This window comes from Helianthus annuus, chromosome 14, assembly GCF_002127325.2.
Source record: "Helianthus annuus cultivar XRQ/B chromosome 14, HanXRQr2.0-SUNRISE, whole genome shotgun sequence".
In the NCBI taxonomy this organism is placed as follows: domain Eukaryota; kingdom Viridiplantae; phylum Streptophyta; class Magnoliopsida; order Asterales; family Asteraceae; genus Helianthus; species Helianthus annuus.
In genome coordinates this window covers 167,747,292-167,759,742 of record NC_035446.2, presented here as the reverse complement: position 1 = coordinate 167,759,742, position 12,451 = coordinate 167,747,292, and the positions used below count along the sequence as shown (strand labels likewise).

At 35.7% G+C, this 12,451-nt stretch overlaps 1 protein-coding gene across 1 annotated transcript; it reads right to left on the bottom strand.

Moving 5' to 3' along the window:
- Positions 1 to 9,569: 9,569 nt before the first annotated feature.
- LOC118486773 lies at positions 9,570 to 12,065 on the bottom strand. The gene is made up of 2 exons (XM_035983525.1): positions 10,374 to 12,065; positions 9,570 to 10,275 (listed from the first exon to the last, which is right to left on the bottom strand). Exons 1-2 carry the CDS (start codon positions 10,593 to 10,595, stop codon positions 9,712 to 9,714), a joined length of 786 nt encoding a protein of 261 aa, XP_035839418.1. The 5' UTR covers positions 10,596 to 12,065; the 3' UTR covers positions 9,570 to 9,711.
- Positions 12,066 to 12,451: the final 386 nt, after the last annotated feature.

Below are 12,451 nucleotides of genomic sequence, written 5' to 3'. Positions count from 1 at the left end.
TCCTTATTCCACTCCCCATTTTCCACTTAATCAGAGGGTATGGTTCAAACACCTGGAGAGTGGTAAAGAATTTTTTAAAAAAAATATGATTGGTTGAAAGAGGTTGGGACCCACCATTAAACCCCTCTCCCTCCTCCTTCTCTCCTCTTCCCACATCAGTGACTATACACCGAAAACATTCAAACAATCGATGACTCAAAAAAGTAAGGGTGGTTCCCCGAGGCCCGATCGGTGAAAGGAGTCACCGAAGCTACTCCCCCAAACCATACCGTGTACCCTTATCACATTAACTTTGTCAAATATCCTCATTCTTTTAAATACCAGATTTTTTTGGGTGACCACTATAAAAATTATATACTGATCAACATCATTGATTCTTTCTTTATACTTGCGACATTAAATCAGGGATGACAAATCGAACTTAAACCTGACGGGTAAATCGAAACCCAAAACATTTGAGACGGGTAATCGGGTATGGGATCGGGTTTTGGATTAGTTTTTATTTTTCTTCGCAGGTTTGGGACGGGTTTTGATTTTGTGATATACCCATTTACCCTACCCGATTATCTGATAAAGTGTATCCGTTTACCCGATGTAATTTTTTTATTATATTAAGTATGTGTAAATTATATCAATTATTAACATAAACTATTTTTGTTAGTGTATTTTTGTTTACATTGTAGTATTTTATTTATATAAATTGTAGTTATTTGATATATATTTATAGTAATAATGTTAAATTTAATTGATTAGTATTTACCGGATAGATACCGACAGATCGAGTGTACCCAAAGAGTATTTTTTTTTTAAATAACAGGTTTACCCGAAATCCGCGGATATACCACGACGGGTTTTTGGGCGGGTTTGGATAAGCTTATCTAATAGGGTTTAGAGTTGAGATTATCTAAACCCGTCCAAAACCCGACCCATTGTCATCCCTACATTAAATGTGGTATACAAAATAATTGTTTTAACCGTCTCTCCTTTCCTCTAAAATTACACCTGATTTTCTTCCATAGTACACGAGTTTATGAATATATAAAAAATTAGAGTAAACTGCAATTTTACCCCCTGGGGTTTAGGCCAATTGGCACTCTGACCCCCTCCAACGAAATAATTGCAATTTTACTCCCCCCCACCCAACGTTGATGTTCTATCGCAATTTTACCTCTTGCCGTCAAATAAGTTACTATTAACTGGAATGTGAAATGACTATAATGCCCTTTCATATTATCCCCTATGTTTTGTTCTACTCTGTAATATTACCCCCTGGTTCATCAAGAACTCAAACAACCATCTCTCTCCTGTCTCTCTCTCTCATCCACCACAATAATCACCACCGGGTACCACCACTGCCACCGCCATACACCATCACAACCACCACCAACCCCACCGCCATTCACCACCACAATTATCAGCTCTACCACTTAGACTACGAAATGAAGCACAAGATGAACCAAAACAAACTAACAATTTTCATTTCATACTTTCAAAGGAAAATCACAGAGATCTCAACTAATATTTAAGAACCCTACAAAGTAAAAACCTGAAATCCTTTAAACTGCAGAACTGGTATAAATGCTTTACTAAGTCGAATTAAGACTACCACTTTCATGGTAATTCAGGGTCTAATAAATCTAACCAAACAATCAACTAAACTTTTTCCAAGTTTTCATACAATAATCTTTCACGACTATACTAGCTGTAGAACACCTAGAAGCACGAGATGAACCCGCCGCCGCTGTACTCTTCCACTTAGACTACGAAATGAAGCACAAGATGAACCTAATTTCTCTCCTCAGACGTTTCTTCTTTTCAGCCATATCCCCCTAATTTCATTCATGAAACCATCAATTGTTGAGGGAAATCCTCAACAAAAACCCCCAAATCGGCCTCCAGACATGTTTCTTCTTTTCAGCCATATCCTCCTAATTTCATTCATGAAACTATCAATTGTTGAGAGAAATCCTCAATAAAAACCCCCAAATCGGCCTCCAGACATAAGTGAATTTCCTGCTCTTAGCAATTATCCCAACCGACGCCCTAAAGGGAAAAGGTAGCATACGAGCTTCTTCTTCAGCCGATGCACAGGCGGAGAACGATCTCGTCGAAGCCGGATTGACGCGGGGGCCACCTCGGAGTGTCGTTCGAAGAGTAGATCTCACAATCGCCGACGCCATTTCTTTCTTCTTGTGTGAGTTTCTGATTGAGAGTTTTGAGTTAGCGTCAATGGCTCCGGTGAGTTCTCATCATCTTCATAAACCCCCAGAGATTGAGATGGTAATGGTGGTAGGTGTGTTGATGGCAGGTAGGGTGTTTGTGGTGGCGGGTTGATAGTGGTGGCGGTGGCTGGTTGATGGTGTGGCGGTGGCAGGTGGGTTAATGGTGGTGATGGTCGGTTGATGGTGTTGAGAGATGAAGATGAGATCTGTGTGTGTGTCTGAGAGAGTGGCAGAGAGAGAGAGAGGTATAGAGAGAGAAAGAGAGTTGTATATATAATAATAATAATAATAATAATAATAATAATAATAATAATAATAGTAATAATAATAATAATAATAAATATGGGGTAAGATTACCAAAATACCCCTACCTATAACAGTCAAATAACTGTTGACTGTGTTGACTGACGGCAAGGGGTAAAATTGCGACAGAACATCAACGTTGGGGGTAAATTTGCAGTTATTTCGTTAGAAGGGGTCAGAGTGCCAATTGGCCTAAACAACATGGGTAAAATTGCAGTTTACTCAAAAAATTAAGAGTAAACTTCCGTTTTGCTCCCTGTGGTTTGGTCAGTTTAACGGTTTTGCCCCAAACCTTTCAAAATAGCCATTTTGCTCCCTGATCTTTGAAGGAAATCTCCAGTTTGCTCCCCGCCCCTTAACCTCATCCATTTGTGCTGTTAACTTATGTCACATGCAAATCACCTGAGGGGCATTTTAGTCTTTTCCTATAATTAATTATTTATTAATTTATATATATATATATATATATATATATATATATATATATATATATATATATATATATATATATATATATATATATATATATATATATATATAGGGTAAGGTTCATGCGAGAACCACCTTATTGCGAGAACCGCGAGAACCAATGTGAACACAACCTAAAATAGCTAAAAAAAACCCTAAAAAAAACCTAACCCCCACCCCCCAAAAACCTAACCCCCCCCCCCCCCCCTAAAAAAAAACCCAACCTCCCCCCCCCAAACCTAACCCCCCCCCCCCAAAGCTAAAATGCTAAAAACTAAACCCCCAAAAAACCTAAAAAATCTAAAAAAAATCTAAAAATTTTTTTTTTATTTTTTTTTACTTTTTTTTACTTTTTTTATGTTCAAATCGCTACTTTTAGTAGCTAAAAAATTTTTTTTTTTTTTTAAAATTTAAAATTTTTTTTTTTTTTGGATACTAAAAGTAGCGATTTTTATATAAAAAATAGTAAAAAAATAAAAAAAAAATTTGGGTGTTTTTTAGATTTTTTTAGATATTACTGTTTGTGTTCACACTGGTTCTCACGGTTCTCGCAATAAAGGGTGGTTCCTAACGGATCTTTGTCCTATATATATATATATATATATATATATAAACTAGAAAATCATTCAAACATTTCAACCCAATTATCAACCCCAAAAACACGTATACACTCACAATCATCATTCCATTTCATCTCTCTCAACCCCAATTTCGTCCTAAATTCCTCACACCACCGTCACTGCACGACCACCATCCACCTCCGGCACCACCACCACCACTCACCAACCACCTCTCCACACCCCCCTAACCCATTCCCCCAAACCAATTCCACCCAATTCTTATGCTAGGGTTTCAAAATGAACAATTTCGACCAAACTCAGGCTCCAAATCAATCAACGAATCAGTCAACGGGTCGCACATATCAAGCGATACGTTCACATGTCGTGTCTCTCTCTATCTCTAACTTCTGTAATGTCCACCACCGCCGCCGCCATGAGACACCACCACTGGAATTGATGATTACAGAACAGATCGAAGTAGTGTTGGTGGAATCCACCTGCTGCCCGTAAACTCCGACTTATCTTGTCGCCGGTTCAAAAAGTGCCTGTTGGACCATCGCCATCCGCCGCTAATATCAGCAAACTAGGTAAACTTCGTCTTCAATCTTCAAACTGGAACATAAACCGGTTTAGATCTGAAAAGGGGTAAGGGGCGGCGGCTAGGGTTTCCACACGAACCACGTTGATGATGACGATGGGGGTTGTGTGGGGGGTGTTGGAAGTGAAGGTTGATGGTGGTGGTGTGGGGATTCGATCTGCAATGGTGGTGTGACACAATACCGAACGGAGACGGTTGTGATGGTGGGCGGCAGGTGATGGTGGTTGTGGGTGGTGTCAGCAGGTGGTGGTTAGTGGTTATTGGTGGGTAGGTTGATGGTGAGACTGATTTACGGAGCATATCAGAGAAAGAAGATTCTGTATATTTGTTTTATTGGTGGGTAGGTTGAAGGCCGAAGGTGGTGGTGATGGTGGCAGTGGCAGTGGTCGGGTGGTGGTTAGAGATGGAAGGATGAGAGAGTGTAGAGAGAGATAAGAGAGAGGGTAAAGAGAAACAAAAGATCAGGGGTTTTGATGATGAAGATGATGATGATGTTATATATTATATATAATATAATCTTTTATTTGTAGTTTTACTAAAATACCCCTACTTTTATACTTGAAGTTACCAAAATACCCTTTTAGATAACAGACAATTTAACTGAGTTAGAGCTGAGGAGCAAACTAGAGATTTCCTTCAAAGATCAGGGAGCAAAATGGCTATTTTGAAAGGTTTGGGGCAAAACCGTTAAACTGACCAAACCACAGGGAGCAAAACGGAAGTTTACTCAAAAATTAATACACGGTTGATTTATAAATGTCATGTCAAAGTTCAATTTTAAAAACATGTCTTTGACAACATGTGATAACAAATGACATATATTTTATTTAACCCGTATAATACATGTTTTATTCGGTTCGTGCAATATGCATGTTTTTAAAACATAATTTCTTTTTATTACTAAGTACAGAACATTATATTTATTTACTCCATATAATGCACGGGATTATATATTATGTTAATTATATTTTTTCTTGAAAGCATTAATAAACTCACCATATTTTTTTAATAGTTGTTCATTCGGTTTCCGCTAAAATAAGTAATCGTGGATCGTAACGTGCATAAAATATTACTCGTGTTGTCGGCAAAATCTATGTTTAGTAATGTTTAATAGGTCCCCGTAGAAATGGAATATGATTTTTCTCTCTAAAAAGTAAAAATAAATAAAAAATTATGGCATTTTGAAAGACAAGAGGTCGATTTCCCTGTCAAATGTAATGGACCACGTAAACCATCAATTGTCGATAACTATTCATTATTTTATGGTTACATACTAGGTTAGAACCCCGTGTATTACACGAGTTGCATAAATGTAATTTTATATAATAAAAAATAAAAAAGACACATCTTTAAAAAAAACTCGTATATTGCATGTGTTGAATAAAATATAGTGTTATATGTTAAGATAAATAGTCATCAAGATTTATCTTTTAAAAATGAACGTTGATGTATTATTTACATATTATAACATTTTAGTTTATTTTTTTTTATTTTGCACAAATGTAATTCTATATAATAAATAATAAAAAAGATATATCTTTAAAAAACTCGTGTATTGCACATGTTAAATAAAATATAATGTCATATGTTAACAGATACAGTCGTCAAAATTTATCTTCTAAAAATGAACTTTAATGTACTATTTACTTATTATAACATTTTACTTTGTTTTTTATTTATTTTTAGATTAAAAACACATGTATTATATGGGGTTGAATCCCGTTTTTATGATATGAAATACAATTATTTTAGTTAGTTTTATGCACCTTCATGCTTATTTGTTTATTTCATTCATAAAATACTCGTCTTAAATTTGTATTCAAGAGAGTTTACAGTACAAAAGGTGGAGATCGATCCCCAAGTTTTTATACGTCTTAAATTATAGCTAGCAATGCATAAAAACACTTACAATTTGATAGAAACATATGCACGACCTAGAATAATTATTTAATTCTAGTGAAAAAAAAACAACAACACAATTATTAAGTATATATCAAACGGAATTATAACAAAAACAAAAGTTATTTTTTGTTTAAAATTATTATTATTATTATTATTATTATTATTATTATTATTATTATTATTTAGTATGACCATAATAAAAAAACAAACGTTTATCCTTATCTAAATATTTATTCTTATCTAATATTTTGTTTAAAATTATTATAATTCAATATGGGAGATAAATAAAAAATAAGGTGAGAAAGCACACCAGAGAGTCACACGTGTCCAAAAAAGATTTTTGTTTATTAGTATAGAAAGATTTAGACTTTTCACGATAATGATAAATCACCAAAATTGTAATAACAAAAAAAAAAAAAAATTTGTTTTGATGCCCTTGCATTCATCATGTCTAAAGAACACCGTGTGTTGTATTGGTTACATCAAAATGATGCATTAGTGTGCATATAGTAAATTAATCAATATTATATTCTTTAACCAGTTTTAAGCTCCTGCGTTACGGGGCAGGGTCGTAAAACCGTGATAACCGAATGAAGACTAAAACCGGAGAAAAACATAAAACAAATACCCGAATTTATAACACCACGTGATCAACGTAAACCAATTTGTATTATACCGACGCGTACATAAAAGAAAGCATGTAAAACTCAAGGGAGTAAAAATAACCTTTTAGAAAGTTTCTAAAATGTTGAGGGACTATAAGTGTCTATGTTAAAAGTTAAAGTAATAATAGCAAAACCCAAAAAAGAGAAAAAAAAAAACCAAAATTACAACAAAAAAAAGGTAACTTGACAAGTTTTCTGGTTCATATATTATACTTGACAAAAAAAAATCATTACACTAATAAAAATATTGTAATATTTAATGAGCACCAAACTTTTACCTCAAACTATACCAATCTTCATATTAAAAAAAGACAAAAAAAGCACTATTAATTGAGATGTTATGAATTAATAATAATAATAATAATAATAAAATTATTTTTAAATAAAGCAAAAGTAAAATTGTGAGATTAAAAAGAATTTACCATGAACATTAATTAGAGTTTTCTATTGCCGTTTGGGAGCATAGCCCAGTAGTAATACTTTTGGTGTTTGAGGGAAGATAACATGTTCTGGTTAGAATATAGGGGTAGATAGAAGGTGTATAACTTTAGCCATTGAAAAAAAAAATAGAAGCTTTTATTGATAATTATTATTAGATTAGATCAGATAGTTGGATTAGATTAAATATTACTTTTTTCCGTTCTATCACTCTTTAATTTCTTTTTTGTAAAAATATTAGTTTGATATTCACAATATGTGAATATGTGATTGTGAGGAAATGTGTTTGTTCTTTTGTAAAACTAGGGTTAAGACCCGCCCACGTTGCGGTGCGGGTACATCATAAACACTGAATGGATTAGTCCAAACGTTATATGATGCATTGACCATATGAAAACACACATTTCAATGTATCCAGTTGAACTCAATGTAACCTGTAAAAGCATTGAGATTTGATCAAAAGTAAAGTAAATCAAATTCATATCGAACAATCATAACATATTATATGTGACCAAACTCAGACATAGAAAACATAATGGGATATGCACATGTAATCGAAAGGGATTAATTAGAGCTTTCGAAAAAATAGAGAAAAAGAAACCATACTTTGACTCCACTCGGTTCGAAACAAACTTTACGAAACATACATAAAATAATGATGAAAACATATTATATTTGACCTGAGTTATTTCTCAAAAAAAATTACGTGGAAACGTAGAACAACTTGAATTTATATCAAAACATACATAAAAATATGCACGTAAAAATGGTTTCTTTAAACAAAAATGTATTATATTTGACCTGACTCGTCTATAAAAAAAGTTTACGTCTGAATGTAGAACAAATCATATTTATACATACCTCGTACATAAAATATGCACGTAAAAAATAGTTTTTAAGTAAAGGAAGTATAGGGGTAAACCGAAACAAAATATTAGTAAAAAATTTAATAGGTTAAATAAAACCGTCCCAAGTAGCACCAATGCCACAACGACATCGACTCTCAACATCGTAAAAATAAAATAGATAAAATGGTAAAAACTACACTGAATGAAAAGCAGACTAAAATCGTTGAACCACGCACACCTGTTACAGTGTGTTAATTCGAAGAAATTAACCAGAAACGTAAAACGCAGAAAATAATAACTCAGTCGATCTAGGACCCGCCCGTTGCGGCGAAATTTTCAAAAGGGAAAAAACGGACGCATTGCGACGGGTTTGTCAAATATGAAAAAATAGAGCAAAAAACGTTGAACCTCACATGCACGCTACGACATGTTAACTCACAAAATTTAGAACGAAACGTAAAACGAAAAACTTGCGAACGATAAAAAGTATGGGGGACGAAAGTTGTAAATAATAAAGTGTTTGTGTGAAATTATAAAAGATGGAAAACTTTGGGTTAAATGTAAAAATAATTAGAAGGGGTTAAAATACAAAGTATGAAATATTTGGGTTAAATGTGAAAAATCAAGTTATTTTTTTTGAAAAACTCCCCAAGCTTGGGGTACAAGTTGTAATGCACAAAAAAGTTGATTCTTTATAATGTAATAATAAATAAAAATATTCCTTTTATTCAAGATATATATTGAATACTTATCATCAAAATAATTTAGATAATATAAAAGTTTATATTTAACATTTTAGATAATATAGAAGTTAAATTATAAGGTTAAAGGAGAGATTATCATGTGACATTAATTATAGTCTTTTATTAATATTTAAATTATTAGAATCAAGTTATCGAAAATAAACATTCCAATATTCATAGGCATTTAAGTATTGAAATTTGCATATACTTCCACAAATGATCATCTAACACGTCTTGACGTGCGTAATGAGGCGATCTTGCAATCGTTAGACCATATGTAGTGGAAGACACCCCACTCTTGGGCGTTTTGCGCCGTGTGACAGTCCAGTTAGCAACAGGGCATTATGAGATGTTTTTTTTTTCTCTCCCCCTCCCCCTTCTCCCTTCACCTACCACCACCGTCTTCACTACTCAATCATCATTCCTAATAACCGTAACTTCAAGGAGGATAAAATTAAGGTATTATAAGCAATTTGCAAAACATCAATTACAAAATTCATTTAATCAATTCTTAACCTAAATTCAGATTTGAAATATTACAACCTAAATTACATTCGTAACATCAGTACAATTAAATGACGAATTACTACATTTCCTAAAAACAAAAAAACAATATATATATGTAATTGATGAAATTATGAGGGTGTAAGGGGTGCTCACCTAATAGGTGAGTCCCTCCTCTTACACACAACCAATCACATGGTGCCATGTCAACTCCCCTAATACACTCCCCTAATACCGATTTTTGATGGCGGCACTCCCCTATTAGGTGAGTTCAAAATTAATTTTTTTTTTTTTTGTAAAATTATGGATGTTTAAAAATTATATAAAAGACATTTTATTAAATTTAAAAAAAAAATACATTCAAACTAGAAAAAAAAAACACATTCAAACTAGAAAAAAAAAAAAAAAACACATTCAAAGTAGAAAATAAAAATTACATTAAACCTAGAAAATTAAAATTTTAGAAATCGCATGGCCACCCGTACTTGTTAGCGATTTCTCGCTTTCGGGCGAGGATGATCGGCAACATACTTGGCGGAACATCGTCGTGCGGCTTAAGGAAGGTTTTCATATCTCGATAGTAATTGTAGTTTTTCATCGTCTCGAGTTGTGCCGATATGAGCTCGCGAGCCTCCGACTCTCTTTTTTTTCTCAATTCGATCGCCTCCAATTCTACCGCTTGCTTCGCTTCTTTCATGGCGGTGTACACTTTGAATTGTGCCGCCAACTCGGCCGAGCTTCCCTCGGACGATGTAGCTTGACGCTTGTCTCGCCTTTGTGCTCTTTGTGGCGAGGGATCTTCGTTCATATCCGGTATTGAAAAGTCTACGTCAACAGGCTTTCTTTTATGTGCCGAACCTTCACCTTCCTCGCCCATCAATGGGACTTGGGCCCATTTCTCGTGTTTTCGAACGACCTCCCACGCCTCGATGTGTTGAAAACCGCTTGGAAATCTTTCCTTAAATTCTTTTAACGCGATTTTCATCACGTCGAGATCTTGACATCCGCTTGCTCGTGTGCGATCCTACATGTTATAAAATAAAAAAAATATAAAGTGTTAAAAAAGTATGAACTTGGAAAAAAAATAAAAAATATGCAATGTTAAAAAAATATAATTTTTACCGCTTGTTGGTATAGGCCGTTGAAAAAGTTTATTTTCGAATGCATCGGGTTCCATTTAGACCGTACTTGATGAACGGTCCGGTTACTTCCACCGATAGTTTTGTTAAAGTGCTCTAAAATTTTACCCCAAAAACTTTCGCGACTTTGTTGATTGCCCTTTTTTTGTTGGTAGAACAATGTACCCACGCCTTCGCCAACGCCTCTTCTTGTTCTTTTGTCCATTTTTCGCTCACCGTTTTCCCTTTTTTTTCTCGAGCCTCGTCTTCTTCGTTGCCCGCGTCTTCGTCCACATTATATTCATATTCCTCGTCGTCGTCGCCCAAATTTTGAGTTTCGGGCACTACCTCATCGTCCTCGTCGTCCTCGTCAATAGGTAGAGGACGTTCGACATTTCCTCGTGTAGAAGGAACTTGTGGAGAACGATAAGCATATGGGTCGAAGGCGGGGGATTGAGGAGGAGCGTCCATTGATAGCAAATTTTGAAAATAGCCGAAATTGGGTTGTTGGGTGTTGTAAAACGAGGGGTGCGGAGGTTGTTGGAAAAAAAACGGGGGTTGTGAAGTGTATCCGAAAGGGGGTTGTGGTTGAGCATTTGCACCACTCGAACCATCTCGAGACGGTTTTGATACCCGCCCCTTATTTTTTTTCTTGGCCTCGCGGGGTCGGTTCTCCATTGCTCGGTGTATAAAAAATAAAAAGTGGAGGGGGTTTGGTTGGAGAGTATAAAAAATAAAAAGTGAAATGGTTGTGGTTGGAGAGTTTAAAAAAATATAGAGAATGAGATGGGTTGTGTATAAAAAAAGGGTGAGAATGAGTTGGGTATTTATATTAGTTTAAAAAAAATTGAATTTTTTTTTTTTATTAAATATCCGACCGTTGTCAACGGTCATATCTCGATCCACGCGAAATTCCATCGGTGAACACACACACAAATCCCACCCCGAATCGGGACCCCGCTTTGATGGCGGCGGTGTTCCCGATCGGGGAATGCCATCACCGAACACCCTCCCCGAAGGCGCCCCGTACACCCTGAACGAAATCAGTATATATGTAAGCTTCTTTGGTTGCCACTGCATCATTTTTATCAAAGCCCACAATGGAATCAAGAACAAACACAGCATCTGTTACACTCCTACACATGGGTCTGTCTTCACCATGATTTCATGGAGGGAAAACAATTAGCAATTTTTATCAAAGCCCACAATGGCATCAAGAACAAACACAGCATCTGCTACACTCCTACACATGGGTCTGTCTTCACCATGATTTCATGGAGGGAAAACAATTAGCAACATTTCAAAAATCAATTTGTAACCTGCTACAACCGGAACAATCACAGACCACCCCCATTATCAACCTAACTACAACCATCATCGTCGCCTCTGTTTTCTCTCCATGGTCTGAACAGGCCGGCCGACCATAGGCCATGGCCGGCAGCTTCTCTTCCGATTACATCTCTCTCTCATTTTTAGAATCGCGGTGGCGAGACGGCGGGCGGCGACTATGAGGGTGGCAGCGCCGCGGTGGGTTTTCTTTGCGGTAGTGATGAACCGATCATCAGAAAACACGCGATGGCGAGACGACGTGATCTGTGAGAGACGACTTGATCTGTTATTGGGGTTGAAGGTGGTGAGAGGTGGGAGGTGGTGGTGGGATCTGTGAGAGAGGGTGTGGCTGAGAGATGTTAAGAGAGAGAGAATGTGTGGTATACAGAGAGAAAGAGAGTTAATAATAATAATAACTAGAAATACAACCCGCCGCAATGCGGCGGAGATTCTTTAGTTATAACTAAGTCGATTTAGGACGCGCACGTTATGTTGAACCTATCAAACGGGAAAAAAATAGACGATGTAAAAACGTTTACCCACACACGCACGCACGTTGCGTCATGTTAACTCGCAAAATTTAGAACGAAACGTAAAAACGTTAAACCAAAGACGCATGTTTCGAGGTCTTAAGTCACAAAATTTAGAACGAAGCATAAAGCGAAAATTTTGCGGAAAATGAAAACTATAAAGGACCAAAGTTGAAAGTAAAAAAAGTTGTGAGGATAGATTAAAAAGTTTTGTGTTTAAGTA